Source organism: Gadus chalcogrammus, chromosome 19, assembly GCF_026213295.1.
Source record: "Gadus chalcogrammus isolate NIFS_2021 chromosome 19, NIFS_Gcha_1.0, whole genome shotgun sequence".
NCBI lineage: Eukaryota > Metazoa > Chordata > Actinopteri > Gadiformes > Gadidae > Gadus > Gadus chalcogrammus.
In genome coordinates, this window is record NC_079430.1 from 11,979,736 (window position 1) to 11,997,007 (window position 17,272).

At 43.9% G+C, this 17,272-nt stretch overlaps 2 protein-coding genes and 1 non-coding gene across 5 annotated transcripts; 1 reads left to right on the forward strand and 2 right to left on the reverse strand.

Moving 5' to 3' along the window:
* The first annotated feature begins 1,229 nt into the window (after positions 1-1,229).
* Positions 1,230-9,480, forward strand: LOC130372148 (endoplasmin-like). The gene is made up of 18 exons (XM_056577944.1): positions 1,230-1,379; positions 1,762-1,864; positions 2,744-2,885; positions 3,300-3,416; positions 3,968-4,299; positions 4,548-4,659; positions 4,917-5,045; positions 5,273-5,389; positions 5,581-5,718; positions 5,902-5,979; positions 6,108-6,173; positions 6,479-6,745; positions 7,234-7,479; positions 7,870-8,006; positions 8,287-8,365; positions 8,575-8,730; positions 8,988-9,095; positions 9,218-9,480. The coding sequence occupies exons 1-18, from the start codon at positions 1,331-1,333 to the stop codon at positions 9,236-9,238; spliced, it is 2,397 nt and encodes a 798-aa protein (XP_056433919.1). The 5' UTR covers positions 1,230-1,330; the 3' UTR covers positions 9,239-9,480.
* Positions 8,920-17,259, reverse strand: glt8d2 (glycosyltransferase 8 domain containing 2). 3 transcript variants are annotated; one of them, XM_056577948.1, is made up of 11 exons: positions 17,122-17,259; positions 16,103-16,158; positions 15,531-15,574; positions 14,055-14,147; positions 13,660-13,819; positions 12,961-13,078; positions 12,577-12,661; positions 11,915-12,027; positions 11,155-11,321; positions 10,613-10,725; positions 8,921-10,162 (listed from the first exon to the last, which is right to left on the reverse strand). In XM_056577948.1, the coding sequence occupies exons 3-11, from the start codon at positions 15,547-15,549 to the stop codon at positions 9,984-9,986; spliced, it is 1,047 nt and encodes a 348-aa protein (XP_056433923.1). In that variant the 5' UTR covers positions 15,550-15,574; positions 16,103-16,158; positions 17,122-17,259; the 3' UTR covers positions 8,921-9,983. The 3 variants fall into 3 exon arrangements, with proteins under 3 accessions (XP_056433925.1, XP_056433923.1, XP_056433924.1); XM_056577949.1 differs by lacking the exon at positions 17,122-17,259 and adding an exon at positions 16,464-17,105; XM_056577950.1 differs by lacking the exon at positions 16,103-16,158 and having other exon boundaries at positions 8,920-10,162.
* Positions 12,306-12,391, reverse strand: trnay-gua (transfer RNA tyrosine (anticodon GUA)). Its single transcript is given in 2 exon segments — positions 12,306-12,341; positions 12,355-12,391. It is a non-coding gene; the product is annotated as a tRNA-Tyr (tRNA).
* Positions 17,260-17,272: the final 13 nt, after the last annotated feature.

Sequence of the window (17,272 nt, forward strand, 5' to 3'; positions counted from 1 at the left end):
TTATAACGGGACCAAACATGTTCCAAAAGTAGTCGCATCTATAATAGAATCTGACACCAAACCAATCCGTAGGCAAATCCATAAACAGTTGCCAATTTCCAAACTACATTTGTTTTTAGGTGCATGCATATTTTGTTGCATATTTTTGAATTCTGGAAAAAACAACAACATTAACCACATGGTATGGTATGACCTACAAAAAAAAAGGTAAAGCTGGAAAAACATCTACCACCATGTGGTACCACCCTCCCATGTCCACTTGTAAATCTCCAGCCCAGTGTTGTTGCCAGTTTATCAGTAGGCTGTAAACCACGGGATGGAGCCTAAGAGAGACCTGAAACCCTCTTCAGTATCAGCACCCAGTGGGCTACTGGTGATCAATATACACAGGCTGTAAGTTAAAACAAATCAACCAGGATATAAACCAACAAGAAGTTGGGGGACTTGAGAATAAAATGAACAGCAGTGCAAGATGACATCATGCTGTCTTAATTTAATGTTTGAGTCATAGATTTGATCGCAAATCAAATGAGATGGATATTTCTTAAAGAAAAGTGTTTTTGCAACTGAAAGACACACACACACACACACACACACGCACACACACACACACACACACACGCACGCACACACGCACACACGCACGCACGCACGCACGCACGCACGCACGCACGCACGCACGCACGCACGCACACACACACACACACACACCACAACACACACACACACACACACACACACACACACACACACACACACACACACACACACACACACACTTCTTTCAGTTGTTATTCATTGGATCATTCTAGAGGTGGGCCCTATACAATTTCAATAAGCCTAATTACGTGTGTCTATGCCTTCAGGGAGAGCCTAGAGGCAATACATTTGTATTTAAGTGGATCTTCAATAGCCCGAGGTACATTGTTAGGCCAATATACGAATCTGTGTGAATGTCCTTAGTCCTAAATCTGTGTCATTGTCCGTCTTTGACAATGTCATTACGAAAAAATTGGAAAAGTTGCACTTGCTAAACAGTGTTTACCGTGTTTATCGGCCAATAGAGTATAGCCACGAATTGGGTGCGTTGAACTGGCATGTAACGTCACCATTGGAGGATCACCCTGACGAAGTGCTCTACCATTGGTCAAATGTTGTGCGTGGTGAGCAGTAATTGGTCGAGCAGGGCGAACCCCAGCCTCCAGGTAGGCAAATATGAAGTGTGATAAAGGAGAGGTGGATAAGTTTGTGCCGCTCATTTTAGAAGGCACGCAGATGGTTTGTATATCTATCAACAATACGAGAACACTGAGTTTATATCGCCGCCGGAATGGGACGGTTTTGGATAGCGGGGTTGATCTTTGCTCTTCTTGCGTTCAGTAAGTATATTCATTATTTATTCAGGTATATTTCCGGCAACATCCTAAGGATAATTGGCCGGCGGGGATGCTGTCAGTCAGAGATGCTATATAACACAACATGAGGGTACATTAAGCAGATAAATGAGCGTTTTTCTAATATTTCAATATCGATGGAGTGTTCTGTATCTTATTATGCATTAAGGGCTGTGTTGTGTATCATTAAGGGCTGCGTAATAAGTGCATTTCTTAAATTAATTATAAAATCCCCACTGATGCTGTATCTACTGTTCAAAAAATTACTGTTATTTCTATGTCCTATCAACCGAAACCAACAGAAAAAGAGAGAGCGCTGCTGTATGAACATTGATGAGTTAACTGACCTGTGTTTTCTACTCCCAAGCCGCCGTCAGGGCTGAGGATGATCTGGATATCGATGGGGCTGTTGACGAGGACCTTGGGAAGAGCAGAGACGCGTCGAGGACAGACGATGAGGTGGTCCACAGGTTGGTGCTCCCTGCTATGGAAACTTACTAAACACCACGCACACTGAATGGGATGCATGTGAGAGAGAGAGAGAGAGAGAGAGAGAGGAGGAGAGAGAGAGAGAGAGAGAGAGAGAGAGAGAGAGAGAGGAGAGAGAGAGAGAAGAGAGAGAGAGGGGGGGGGTGGGAGAGAAGCAGAGAGAGAGAGTGAGAGAGAGAGAGGGGGATAGAGAGAGGGGGAGAGAAGCAGAGAGAGTGTGTGAGAGAAGCAGAGAGAGTGTGTGTGAGAGAGAGAGAGAGAGAGAGAGAGAGAGAGAGAGAGAGAGAGAGAGAGATGTGTGTGTGCGTGTGAGAGAGAGAGGAGAGAGAGGAGAGGAGAGAGAGGAGAGAGAGAGAGAGAGAGAGAGAGAGAGAGAGAGGTTTATAAATGTAATGAATTGTATTATCTGGAAAGCCAAAGTTGTTTAGGAGTTAAAACAGAATTACATGAAACCACCATCCTTCCATTGATGGAAGCTATAGTTCACAATGGGTTTGTGTAAATACCTGTTGAAGTGCTTGGCAATTGTTTGTAGATTAGGCCTGACCTTGGCAAAGTTATCTCCATTTGAGTGTAAGTGTATTGTAAATCCCCCACTGAGATGTAAAACCGTTGGTGGCTGAAGACGAATAATCAGTAGGTCGAATATCGCGTTATCAAAAACAATTACCAATGCAAATAATTGATATAAGATAAGCAAGTCCGCTCTTTAACCTCTTGCACATGCAATTGATGTGACAAACTCACAGGTGACTCGCTTGCTGATCCAAATCTTACTGTTAAGTAGTTACAAAAAGATTCAAATTTACTTTGGAAAAATGATTAAAAATGTTTAAATAAAAACATGTTTTGAATGAAAGGGAGGAGGAGGCGATCCAGCTGGACGGGCTGAACGCTGCGCAGATCAAAGAGATCCGGGAGAAGTCGGAGAAGCACGCTTTCCAGGCGGAGGTGAACCGGATGATGAAGCTGATCATCAACTCTCTGTACAAGAACAAGGAGGTGGGCGGCCTCCCTCCACACAACTCTCCAACACACCAACACTAGTGCTAAAATAGATTAGCTCTGAAGACTCAGTTTTCCCTTCTTTAGGATAGACAAACATAATTTGTATTGTCCGCTTGCTCCGTAAACACGTTATGCTTATTTTTGCGTTATTATAAACAGTTATTATAAACCTTTAATATCTCGATTCAATCGGTTATGGGCACGTCAAAAAATGTCCATTACATTAGTTCATGGCAACATGAAATCTCAGCTGAGCGTAAAGATAACAAATCAACCATTAGTTCCGAAATGCAAAATCACAAACTGTGCACCCACTATGTCACAACATCGGTTGAAATGCTCGGGCGTATGAAGTCGACCACTTCTCGTTTTTTAATGGATGTACATATGTGGCGCCGTGCACTCTAGATCTTCCTGAGAGAACTCATCTCGAACGCCTCGGACGCCCTGGATAAGATCCGGCTGATGTCGCTGACGGACGACGCGGCGCTGGGAGACATGGAAGAGCTGACTGTGAAGATCAAGGTGGGTCGCCCCGGTTAAACTCTCATTGAATCATTCATGTGTTCATTTGTCGACCTCCTGCTTTACATGGCGTCACTGGAACCCGTGTCAGAGGAGACCGACGAGGGCTTTTAGCCTGTCGTGAGATCAGCTGGGAGAGTGTGTTTGTGGGTTGGACGATTTCTTATATTTGCATTGCAAATAGTCCAGCTGCATCCCAGCATGGATGTTATTCTTTGAGGCTGAAGGCTGCAGTCACTTCAACCGCTTCTTTGTCTGTGTGGTCTCATGAAGACTAATGACTGAAATCAGTATTACCAACAATGATTCCAAGCATCAACCTTTCCATTCCCCAAAACAATTACTGCAATCTTACCTCTACCCTAGAAATTTGTGGCAAAATTCTGTAAAAAATAGGGCATTGTCAGTCTTCTTTCATCTTCCCTACCTTACTTTACCTGATCCCCAGTTTTCACTAAACATGGATAGCCCAATCACTGGGCTGAACGCGGCCGCCATGTCTCATGCATTCTCACAGAGTTAACAGAAGTCCCTGCTGTGCTCCCACCCAGGCGGACAAAGCCAACAACCTGCTCCACATCACCGACACGGGCGTGGGCATGACCAAGGAGGACCTGGTGAGGAACCTGGGCACCATCGCCAAGTCGGGCACCAGCGAGTTCCTCACCCAGATGACCGAGTCGCAGGGGGAGGACCAGTCCTCCTCCGAGCTGATTGGCCAGTTTGGCGTGGGCTTCTACTCGGCCTTCCTGGTGGCGGACAAGGTGATCGTGACGTCCAAGAGCAACAACGGCACGCAGCACATCTGGGAGTCGGACTCCAACGAGTTCTCCATCGTGGAGGACCCCCGCGGAAACACGCTGGGCCGGGGCACCACCATCACGTGAGTTGTCACGACGACCAATTTGAAAGACGACAACAATCCGGCGCCAACCTTCATATCGTCGGCATGCATGTTCGTGACGTGCAGGAGTCGTTTGTGCGGTTGTTAACAATGTCGCACCAGCTTACTAGTTGGTGCGACACTTGCTAGCATTTAAGCACCATGTATGAAATAATGGGATACATATAACAACCACCAGAATTATTGCACATGAATTGCTAACACTGCTTTTTTTGGGCTCCTCCCAGGCTGGTGATGAAAGAGGAGGCGTCAGACTTCCTGGAGCTGGAGACCATCAAGAACCTTGTGAGGAAGTACTCTCAGTTCATCAACTTCCCCATCTACGTGTGGAGCAGCAAGGTGAGGCCAACCCCATCCCCAGCCACGGGCCTCATTCCCCTAGTGGCCATGTTAGCTGTACTTGCTAGCTGCTATTTAAAGCAAGTGTTTAACCAAGATGGCCGCTAGGCGGAAATTGTCTACGTGTCTACCTCTTACACATGTTTATAACACATCCCGCGGTATTTCACCGGGCCACTGTATTCATGTCAGTGTCCATGAGAAGATGGCAAGCATAAGTCGACGGTTGGGTGTAATTGTTCCGCATTCCTGTTCAGACCGAGACGATTGAGGAGCCGATCGATGAGGAGGCCGAAGCCGAGGAGACGAAGGAGGGAGATGTGGAGGAGGATGAAGTGGATGTGGAGGAAGAGGAGGAGGACAAAGACAAGCCCAAGACCAAGAAGGTAGGCAGACATTTTTGTAAAACAATTATTTGCATATAAGATAATGCATACATCAATCCCAGACAGGGAAACACGGTTGGCATAACAGCAAGTATAACTACAGAAAATATGTCTATATACAGGTAGTCGGTTGGTCAGTTGGTCAAAATATTACACGGAATTTGGCCACGGAATGACCAGATAAAAAATGTGTTTAATTATTTGATAATTTGTTTATTGGGTGTCAGGTGGAGAAGACGGTGTGGGACTGGGAGCTGATGAACGACATCAAGCCCATCTGGCAGAGACAGGCCAAGGAGGTGGAGGAGGATGAGTACAAGGCCTTCTACAAGACCTTCTCTAGGGTGAGCCCTCCTCACCTCTCTCTCATCCCCCCCCCCGCTCCAAAGACCCCCCTTATCTCCCCCTTGACTCCCACCCGCCTCTCAAGACCCCCTCGCCTCTTCCTAGACCCCTAGCATGCACCTATCTTACATTTAATCTGTGTTCAAAATGCACCACATGTTCCTAAACCTCCCCTCTAATCTGTGGCCAGGACACGGAGGAGCCCCTGGGACACATCCACTTCACGGCGGAGGGCGAGGTCACCTTCAAGTCCATCCTCTTTGTGCCGGCCACCGCCCCGCGAGGCCTGTTCGACGAGTACGGCACCAAGAAGAACGACTTCATCAAGGTACGCTGCCCCGGACTTCTCGCCTGTGTCCCCCCGACAGTGGGCGGGGTTTATACTGAGGCTGGCCAGGAACTCGGTCAGCTTCCTGTCGAGGTCTGGCTATGTGGGGCTCTTGACGGTTCAATGAGTCATTGCAGGGTTTCCCCTTCCCTAAGTGATGTCGTGTTGTGTTTTTTTTTGTAGCTGTTTGTCCGCCGTGTGTTCATCACAGACGACTTCCATGACATGATGCCCAAGTATCTGAACTTCGTTAGGGGTGTGGTGAGTAGAATAAGGGTTATCTTTTCAACGTTGATGTATAAATAGCTTCTTTGTAGATGCCGTATCTGAGTATTTACTTCCCCCCTTTTGAGTACTCTGTAATATTTATTTAACCTTCTCTCAATCAGGTGGACTCTGACGACCTTCCGTTGAACGTGTCGAGAGAAACACTCCAGCAACACAAGCTGCTGAAGGTGAGCAGCTCCCTCTATTTTTTTGTTTTTTCTTTATGCAGGTCTTTGCCACAACGTGAAATTATGATTTTCGCCACACATTATGAGCTTCAACGTTTGTTTTGGGGTTGAGTGAGTGGTGAGACGAAGCAAAGGAAAGCCTTTTGATAATCATGCGTGATTTTATTCCCCTTTTTTGTGTGAAATAGAGAAACACCGAATGTTTGGATTGGAATGGAACGGAAATCATCCGATGTATTGTGTTGTTTAGTGTGTAGTTGGGGAAATCATGATCAAATAAACGTTCCCTTGCGGCCCACTCCCAGGTCATTCGCAAGAAGCTGGTGCGCAAGACGCTGGACATGATCAAGAAGATCGCGGAGGAACATTACAACGAAAAGTTCTGGAAGGAGTTCGGCACCAACATCAAGCTGGGCGTGATCGAGGACCACTCCAACCGCACCCGGCTCGCCAAGCTGCTGCGCTTCCAGAGCTCCCACAGTGAGGGTCTCACCAGCCTGGAGGAGTATGTGGAGCGCATGAAGGAGAAGCAGGACAAGATCTACTTCATGTCCGGCACCAGCAAGAAGGAGGTGAGATAACTGCCGTATCCTGGTAGTTAGTGAGGTGGTTAGCGTAGGTAGTTAGCGATCGCAGAAAGGACTTCCGATGGCACACAGCTTTCTGAACGTGATCAACTTCCATTTGTAGGGATTACTTATAGGTAATTTGTGTTGTGCATTCTTTAACTATAATATATAGATTGAAAGGGTCATTTGAACTATGGAGACCCAAGTTTGTCTATTCATGTTCATGTTCTCCCAGGGTTTTGGGAAATAATCTCTGAAATCTTTCTTTAAACATTTCTCTATGTTACTTTATGAAGAGCATCTGTGAGAACAATACAAATTAGTTCCGGTGACTCTTCACAGAACAAAGTGAGACTTCATAGCAAAACCTCAACTCCCTAACAGCTGACAGATGGCTGTGGCCGATCTTTCTAACAACATACCCTCAAATCGCCGCTCCTAAACCTCTCCGACAGCACCTCTCTTAAACTGTTCTTGTTCGCGGTGTCCAGGCGGAGGCGTCTCCGTTCGTGGAGCGGCTGCTGAAGAAGGGCTACGAGGTGGTGTACCTGACGGAGCCCGTGGACGAGTACTGTGTCCAGGCTCTGCCCGAGTTCGACGGCAAACGCTTCCAGAACGTGGCCAAGGAGGGCGTGAAGTTCGATGAGAGCGAGAAGGCCAAGGAGACGCGGGAGACGCTGGAGAAGGAGTACGAGCCTCTCACCACCTGGATGAAGGAGAAGGCTCTTAAGGACATGGTGAGATCATGTCTCTGTTCTTCATGGGCCTTATTCACCTGGTGGCCATTTTGCCACTCCCCCACTCAGCGTTTAACTTTAGAGCCACAATGCCCGCTAGGTGAATGAGGCCCATAACAATCAAGATTTGAATGACCAGATTATTGATTCATTATTATATTATTTTTGAACTCTGTCTCTATTTTCTTGCAAAGTCTCATCCAATCTCCAGCAAAAGTGATGACATAATTACAATAACGACGAACATTTCAATTGCTCCAAGTATGACCAAAATCTGAATGTGTTTTCCATTTTATTGCATGGAAATTGCATCTGTTCCCCATTTATGAGACAAAAGCTGACTTGTTTTGTGGTTTTGATTTTCTTTTGGGAATGTGTTTCCCCCTGCAGATTGAGAAGGCGGTGCTGTCCCAGCGACTGACCCGGTCTCCCTGTGCCCTGGTGGCCAGTCAGTACGGCTGGTCAGGAAACATGGAGCGCATCATGAAGTCCCAGGCCTACCAGACAGGCAAAGACATCTCCACCAAGTGAGCTCCCACTCCTGGGAAATGAGCTGAACTAAGGCTCAATTACTTCTTCATTTAGTTTCTTATTTATTTATTAGAAATGGGGGTTTCTAATATTTATTAGAAACCCTAAACTATACAAATATAACAATGAAAAAGGATTTATTTCACTGTAGTTTACCAAATTAAATAAAACAAATTATTAAAATATTGTAGATATTGCGAAGGCATCAAGTCGGTACCGATCTAATCGTATATCAATGCGGGGATATCTGACACCACTTTCTTCTCATCTTTTCAGCTACCATGCAAACCAGAAGAAGACTCTAGAAATCAACCCCAAACACCCTCTCATCAAGGAAATGCTCAAGAGAGTAGCGGTAAGTTAAATTCCTCCATAGTAATTCACAAACAGTATAATTTATACCAATTCTTTCATATTTCTCTGAGGTTGTAATATAATTATTAAGCTTCTTTTTTTTTACGATTTGGATCCCACAAGAGTTCCATCACTTCAACTGTACGGCATCAACACAAACGCCATCTTGCTTTATTGACCTATTGACCTCTTGACCTGTGCTTGGCCCAGAGCGCCCCAGACGACCAGACGTCCTCTGACCTGGCGGTGGTGCTGTTCGAGACGGCCACGCTGCGCTCGGGCTTCCAGCTGGCCGACACCAAGGCCTACGGGGACAGGATCGAGCGCATGCTGCGTCTCAGCATGAACGTGGACGTGGACGAAAAGGTACGCAGGTCAAATGTGTATACTTAGTACTGATGAAGTGTCATTGACCCAGCCGTAGCCCAGGACTATGTGGGCCTTTTCTGCAGTGGTTTCCCTTATGGCTTTGTACCATGATTATAATCAGGGAACCCTTTCCTAAACTGAACCATCTCTAACCTCATACCTCAACATTTTTAACCGTTTACCAATCTGTGTGACTCCCAGCCTCATAAGATTTATTAAAAATGATGTATAAATGATTGTTTTTCTGTGGCCAGGTTGAAGAGGAGGTGGAGGAGGAGCCTGAAGAGGAGCAAGCTGAGGAAGAGGAGGGTGCGGAGAAGGACGTGGAGGAAATTAAAGATGAAGAGGAAGAAGTGGATCAGGTATTTATTTTTTCAACATGGTCAAACTGTACACTGTTATATCTGCACAACCTTCACCAGTGGTGTGACCGTTTCCTTTGGGGGTATATGTTAAAACTCTTTCTGTTTGTTTCTGTTCCCAGAGTACGAAGATAGAGCTGTGAGAGGAGCCGGACTGACCTGGTCAGGGTGTGGAGGATCAGGGATCGGGGGGGGGGGCTAGTTCAGGGATTAATATATTAAGGCACTTCTTTAGTAGGGTTCATCTGTGTTGTTTCTTTTTGCATTCAACATGACTGTAAATTTGTTAATATTTAACTGAGCAGTTATGGAGCGTTGCGCTTCCTTTCATGAGAGCCATTAAATGTGTTTGTAAGGAATCATCTTGGTCTTGTGTGGGTTCTTTCCTACTCGAATTACCTTCCTGAGAACATATGCGCATATTTGCCACGACATCAGCATGTATCAATCGCAGAGTGATTAAGGGAAAGTGACCTTGCTGTTGGAAATATTTCAAATATCTCTGCAAACAAACAAATAGAAACCACCAACAGTATTTAATTTTCACATGAATCGAAATTGATGTCTTGATTCAGCTTCTGTCATCAATTTTCCAGATATGAGGATTCAATGAATCTTGCTGAAATCCTCAATAACGATCGAGTGTTATCAACGATTTCCTACGTTCTTTGGAAATGTATATAATATATATTGCTGTCTTGCTTACACTCTGAACAAGGCACTTATTTCTTAATACACTCATCAGTCACATTCCCTCAAGTTTGCATCGTGCAATGTTTCCTGACTGACTGTTTTTGTTGTCCACCGGTCAGCCTCTTCATTGCTCACTAGGGATTACAGCATTCCAACACCCACATTTGAACCAAAATGGGTAACAGCCTTCAGTCTTCAGCTGTCGCTGTCGGGTCGCAGCAAGAAGAAGTTTCCTGTAGGGTCAGGGATAAACCACTTCTCCCACACGTCGAGGTGGACACTGGGGTATTTCCACGGTTTGTAGAGGCCGTTCCAGTGCAGCAGGTTGGCTTTGTCGAGGACATAGCTGGGGTAGCTTGAGCTAGGACTCCATCCTAGTTGGGCAACAAAAAGGGTGATTCTACTTCAAAGCAACAATTGAAATCAATCACTATTGATAAAGGGCTTTTCAAAATGAGGGCCTGAAACACATACATTTCATATGGTTTAATGTTTCCCTTCCTGTCATATAAAGCCTGCAATGGGCCATTTGGTACGATCAAGTTAAATCTTAGGGTTATCTACGTTCTGAATCTGAACACGGTTGCTTGTTCTTCTTGAAAATCAAATCATATTACTTTTTTTCTTAACTTTAATTTCATTTGGCAGATGCCTCTCTCCAAGGCGACATACGACATATTTGACAACAAACAGTAAAAATTGCATCAATTACATTGAAAACAAGCAGTAATAATTGCATAAAAAATAATTATATTCTAAGCCTTGAAGTCATAAGTTGTCTTAAATGCGTCAACCGCATGTCGTCGGCATGGTAACCCTCTCACCTAGATGCCGGACGTTCCAGGACGGGTCGATGGTGGTGTACTTGTTGTGGAAGACGATCAGCATGGGTGGGGTGGCCACGCCCCCCGCGATGGAGCTGCTGTAGAGGTTCTTCCTAGTTTGCGAGAAGGAGGGGGACTTATTCAACCAAAACGTTATGCCCCAAATCAAACGGCCATGTCAGGTCCAATCTGATCAGTATGTTTTGCTACGTAAAAACTATATGATCATTTGATTCTCCTTCTACAAATATTAGGGTGCTTTTTGGAAGGGAAGAGAGAGACCAGGATAGATGAGGTATCGACTCACCAAAGTCATCTCAAAGTTGAGGTTGGTGAGTACAACCCATAGACGTGTGATTCTCAGACGTCTTTGCATGTTTCATTTATTTTGATCAAGTGCAGATGTAAAAAAAACTAATGGGATACTTTTTGGAAAACTTTTTAAATAAGATTCCATGTGCATTGTCTTTATGAGAGTCCAAAGTTGAGTTTGGCAAGTGCAAAACAAAATTGTCTCCGCTTGAGTACATGGGAATACTCACTTGACGTTCTCCTCCATCCATTTCTCCAGCTGTTTGGTGATCTTCTGTTTCTTCCACTCCTGCATATCTGCCACAAAGACCCCAGGGTTGAAGGTGCAATCTCTGGGGTTGATGCCTAGGTCTCTCACTTGCTTCTTTCTGTAGTCCAGGAAACCCATGTAGGTCGTCTAGGAGATACATTTGAAGCACATATATAGTTTTTCTCATTTCATAGCTGTTACCTGTCTATCAGTCTATATAGCTGTTGTAAAAAATGCTCAGAGTAGGGGGAGGGGGAAAAATAATCAGAACATGAGAAAACTGTGTTGTGTCTCTATTTAAAATTATTCAAGACACAGTCTCCCTTTTTTTGAAATCAAAGGGAGACCGCACTCGCACTTGTTTTAATCCAGTCAAAAAGAGGCAATACCCAGGGTTTCACTATAGGGGGTGCTGTTGCGGCGGTTCCACTAGCTATGGTTAAACTTTAACCCGCTGACCTCGCCCTTCATTTGTTTTCAGGTATCGATCATTCTGGGGCAGCAGGGCTGCCGGCTTCCCTGTAATCACTCCCCCAATTCAGTTTCACTAAGCAGAGGAAAGGTGTGCCGCGTCGGTGCTGAATCAGCAGTAACGACAGCCACCCTCATACGAGGGGACGGATGCAATAGCATGGGTTTGACCTAGAGTGACAATCACTTAATGCAAAGTTAAACCAATCCCCTGCCTGGGGTTGGGCTTTGGTTCCACTTCAAACAAGCAGGGGACGACCAGCACTCACCTGCATACCCACACTGCGCACCATCTCGTGGGTGGGGGGCAGGTCACAGTCACTGGCGAAGGCAGCGGCATGGCCTGGCTGCAGTCGGATGCTGAACAGGTCCTTGATGTCGCCTGACGAGAGGAGCTTTGGTTGTTATCCCTTACTTACATCACTGTGTTCTCATATCATAAAAACTTTATAACGTTTATAAATTACATAGAATTCTATAGGACTCTTTTGTGTAAATGTTTGATGACGATGCAGCCAACTAAGACTGTGAAAAATATCCAAAAAGAGTGTATGAAATACTAGACGTTATTATTCATTATGTTAGATATCAAGAGTCAAGATAGGATCCGAATAGGGAATACAATGAAATATTAAGGAAAACCCTACAGCAGCCAAAATGTCCTTCGAGCCGGAGTTGAACCAGCGACCTAAGGATTACAGTCTTATCTCTACAGTCCTCCGCTCTACCAACTGAGCTATCGAAGGGGATACACAAACTATCAGCCAATCCATTCAACACACACACACACACACACACACACACACACACAACACACACCACACACCACACACCACACACCACACACACACACCTCACACACACACACACACACACACACACACACACACACACACACACACACACACACACACACACACAAATGACTTACCTTGCACAATGACATCATCGTCCAGGTATATCAGTTTGTTGTAGTTAATGTCCAGCAGGGGTAGATAAAAGCGCACAAAATTAAGCTGCAAAGTAAGCAGACAATTATAATGGGTTGACTGCAGGGCTTTCAGTCATTAAGTGAAGAAGGCCCCATGTAGAATTATCTTCCCATTATGTCAACACAAAGTTGTGTCTATCATGTGGTGAACAGGGCCAAGCCGCAGGGTTTCAGAATCAGAATCAGATGATCATCCAGACGATCCAGCGATTCACAACAACACATTTAAGTATATAAGAAAGGTAAAAAATCAATGTATGACAAATAAAGATAACGTATACAAATAAAGGTAAAAAACACAGATAAATAAGGTTCAGGGCTCACCGGGTGCAGGAGGTCCGGTCGCGATGAGTCCGGCTTCACCTTCCCGCTCAGAACCTTGGGGTTGAACTCCAGGATCTTGTACTTAATCCCCTTTAACGCGCTGCGCTCTATGTACTGCCTGTGGGAAATAAAAAGGAGCAATATATAATTAAAACGGGTCTATCATTTACTAAAGTGGCACTTATGACGAAGAAAAAAAAGGAAAACACGCCCGCTTGACTATAGGAATTTCAGCCTTTTCCAAAAGTCATGCTGGCTGAATCGCCGGCCTGAGGGGGCAGGAAAAAGGACTCGGGTTCTAGCCCAGAGTTTGGTGGGTTTGGGAGGAGACAACACAACACACATTTTATCAGAATGAGAGCAAGCTTGCTCACTCTCAAGTTACACACGCAGGGTAAAGAAAGACTATGGTTGTACTTGGAACCTACGACCACAACTGGGATTGTGTCACAATAGAATAAAGGAATAGTTCTTTGGGAAAATAATAACACAATTTGATATACATATACCTTAGCTTTAACGCATCTTCTTTTGCTAGTTTATGTACACATATTAATCAGGCATTAAAAAAACCTTCTCGGGAAAACATTTAGATCGATTAATAGATCACGATACAAACCAAGCCCTGATCAATGAATGAACTAAACACCACTATTAGATAGGAGGAAAGCAACATATATGTTAAACAGGAGGACAAACCGTGTCAGTTGGATTGCTCCTTCAAGAGTGACGATGAAGAAGATCAGACTGGCATCTGTGTTGCTATGGACACTGTTGATGGTCGCCATGGCTGCGCCCATTCGATTTTCGGACGCGCATATAACCACAGGAATATCATTTTTGCTGTTGTCCTTATGTTCTACAAGAGAATTACACAATGAATACATTATACACTTAAAAAGGAAGTGAAGAACCATAATATTGTTGACATTGTTTTTAGAACATCCCTCCAGGGCTTAATTCTGAAACAGGGGACACTATTTTTAAACTATTTTGGGGCTTTCACACGGATCAGTAATTAGCCCAAGGCTAGGATAGCTCAGCTTGAGTGGGGGTGCAGGCCTATCAGAACTTTTCCCCGGGTGGGGGTTTACCTGTCTGTGGGTGCGGTGGTGGAGCCCCCCACAGCTTGCTGTGGAGCAGGACACACACCATGACCACCAGAAGCGTAAGGAGAGCACGGTTCACTAAAGGAAACAGAGAAAAGACAACCTCAAACCATTATACCGATCGCAAGAGCATGGGTTGGACATAAAGGAACATTTATTTATATAGCATCTTAGAAAAACCAACCAGGTTATTTTGTGCTGGTCCGATTTTACAGGAAAAATTTAGAAATGCATATCAAATAAAGGAAAGAAATACAGAAAAAGGAGACAGAAATAGGACAAATTAAAAACAAAATACAATTAAAACAAGAAATAAAGAAAGAAAAATTAAATGAAATCAAGTGCCATAAGCTAAAAAAAGGCCTTTTAGAAAGATATTGTTTTGGTGTATGTATAGGTATATACCCATCACGTTGCATGAGTCATCACACTCTGTAAAAAAACATTGAATTGTTGCTTTAAGAACAAAGATCACACAGGTCTCCTCAATGTCTGGGGACTGATACAAAAAGATACACACGTTGCATAATCTTTTCCATCCGTCACTGTTTAGATGCAATGCTGCGCTTTTGTTTTTGCCAGTTGCCTATGAGGTCATGGCAAAGAGACATGAATTCCCTCTCTAATCCGTGCTACAACCTTGATGAAACCAACTAACTGCTCCCCTTTCTGGTGGAGTACCCGGAAATAGGTCAGCAACAGCTGTTGACTGCACATACACAGACAGACACACACACATAAGCGCACACACCCACAGTCCAGATACACACAAACACTTGGTAAAAGTACTCACGAAAACACCATATCATGCAAAAACACATATGGAAATGGCTATTGACAATTGTTAACAATATGCAAACATGCATCCACATGTTGTCTGCTTATGCATGCCCCTCTGCACTACCTGAGAAACATACGAATACATGCATAAAACCAACACACACGAGGCTGAAGCCGCATCTGAAACACATCTCCTGTTTCCCTTGTGCACCCGAATCGGTGCACGTGAAGGCACACATGCACATGTGGAGCGAGGGAGGCATTGGATGTTTTCCAAGCTTTGGTAGAACACTCCCACATGATGTGTTTAGGGTTCTTTACCATGATGGCTCCTCCAGACGTCCTCAACAACAACTATTTACAACCGTAATATGATATGTTTCCCAGAAAAAACAGGGAAGATGTGTAGAGAACTGCAGGATGGGGTTTTCAATACCGGGACCAGAGAATGTCCAGGTCATTGCTGTCATAATATTTGTGGTGGGAATGTGTCTGTTTAAGAGGAAATACGCTGGAAAGGTAAATAGTAAATTTCCGCTTCATGTTGTCCTCGAGGCTTTGTGGGTTTGAACCAAAGCCACCTACTTGCTTTGAAGATAATTCCAATATATCAATACAATATGTAGTCCCATGCCACATGGGCAGAGGTTGAAGTATTTTGTTCAACCCGTTTTTGCTCACCTTTTCTCAGAAGAGGCATATTTCATGTTGTCTACCGGGACCATCTGAACACAGAGTTGGAGAGGAAACAAGATAGAAATAATGTAGATAAGAAAGAAAGAAAGCATGAAAGCAAGTAAAATCGAACTAAGAAACAAGGCCAAAAATATCTGTAAATAGTCAATTATAAATTGACTGTCCTTTGGCATTGCTTATATGATGTGTATCCAAGGATACGGCTATACTCAAAACAGATGTTAGGCAAAGAAAACAGCTGTGTTTTCTGGCCGTGTTCTGGCCAACCTCCATACCAATACAGTTAGTAATTCTGTTCACAATTAAGAAGAGAAGTAAAACATGGACAATAAAATGATGAGGTTGGAAACAGCAATGGAGAGTAATTCTATAACAAGACCAGCGACGTGAGTGGATGAACTCATCATTCACCGCCACCAGCACCAGACAACTGTTTACTGCCCATGTGGTTGGGATTGCTGAGTCTTGTTCAGTGTCTGCCTCAAGACAATCTACCCTAAAAAACGTGATTCTAATTGTTATTGGATGGTGGTTTAATGTTGGTGTTTAAGTCTTACCAACGCCTTCTTTGGGGAGTTTCCTTTCCACTCTGGTCCCCTATAGCATATGTAGCCTATGGACACGTTGGGAATGTGTTTAATAGGGCTAGCAGGCTGCCCTATGCATACCCATAAACTTGGGAACCTTGAAACTGAATTACATTTAATTTAACTATATGTAAAATGTTACATTATCATTATAATTTGCTTTAGCAGATGATTGATTCTGCTATGGCACAAAAGAAAATAATTTGAAAGTCTGACAATGAAAAGGAAACACAAAAATCATCATGAAAAATCAATGAAACACAGCTTTGGTCCAGTTCTCAATGCTTTTTGTTAGCGCGACTTGTCCCACTTTGTGAATCTGCATACATACTTTTGTCGATTTCTCACACGATCAGCTTCCAAAAAGCTGTTGCGTCGTAACTAAGGATTGATTACTTTGATTCCAAAAAAACATTGTCCTGATTTTAAGCACAGCGTTGGTAAAGCAACGTCAGTCACACATACCCAAGAATTGGGCAATTCACTATGAGTGAGCAAGAGGGTTTTTTTGTTTGGCATTTTTCCACAACACGGGACAACGACACACGACGTCCTTTTCCCAAAGAGGAGATGTGCACGTTACAAATAACATTTGTGTAATGTTAGATATAGGCCTGCTTTACATTTCTGTTCATTATGTAGAATGCAATCATTGATTGCATTCTACATATTTTACTGAGAAAATAACAACATTTGAATATCAAAATTATGCAAACATTGTGCTGGCCTAAAGTAAGCTTACGCATTTCAGTTAACTAGGCCTACTGACAACACAGTCTACTTCACCAATCAAACCCAAATATGGTCGTACTTTGGTAGTTATTTTAAAGCCAAACTGCTGAAATAATTGCCTACTAAATCGGCCATGTCTATCAACTAGATCATTATTAAGAACAATTCACTTAGAAAAAATAACCAACTATATACTCCCTTGATGTCTGATTAAAACAATTCTCAATGTCAAGCATTTTCATTTAAAAATAACTTACCGCTGAGAAATGTGCCAGCCAATTCGCCTCATTTCAATAACTGTTAACCCCATTCGGTTAAGTGAAAACCCCATAAAACATAAAACAATGAGTCTGCCTTTTTCTGTTCTCTCTCCTCTCTCTCTCTCTCCACCTCTCCTTCTCTCTCCCT

What these genes read in the sequence shown, in the direction of transcription:
- LOC130372148 (XM_056577944.1), top strand. Translation starts at nt 1,331, where the DNA reads ATGGGACGGTTTTGGATAGCGGGGTTGATCTTTGCTCTTCTTGCGTTC. An exon ending in AGCTGACTGTGAAGATCAAG is followed by an intron (nt 3,417 to 3,967) that starts GTGGGTCGCCCC and finishes GCTCCCACCCAG; the next exon opens with GCGGACAAAGCCAACAACCT. An exon ending in CCGGCACCAGCAAGAAGGAG is followed by an intron (nt 6,746 to 7,233) that starts GTGAGATAACTG and finishes CGCGGTGTCCAG; the next exon opens with GCGGAGGCGTCTCCGTTCGT.
- glt8d2 (XM_056577950.1), bottom strand. An exon ending in GACCGGACCTCCTGCACCCG is followed by an intron (nt 12,662 to 12,960) that starts GTGAGCCCTGAA and finishes CTTACTTTGCAG; the next exon opens with CTTAATTTTGTGCGCTTTTA. An exon ending in TGGATGGAGGAGAACGTCAA is followed by an intron (nt 10,726 to 11,154) that starts GTGAGTATTCCC and finishes CTCGCAAACTAG; the next exon opens with GAAGAACCTCTACAGCAGCT.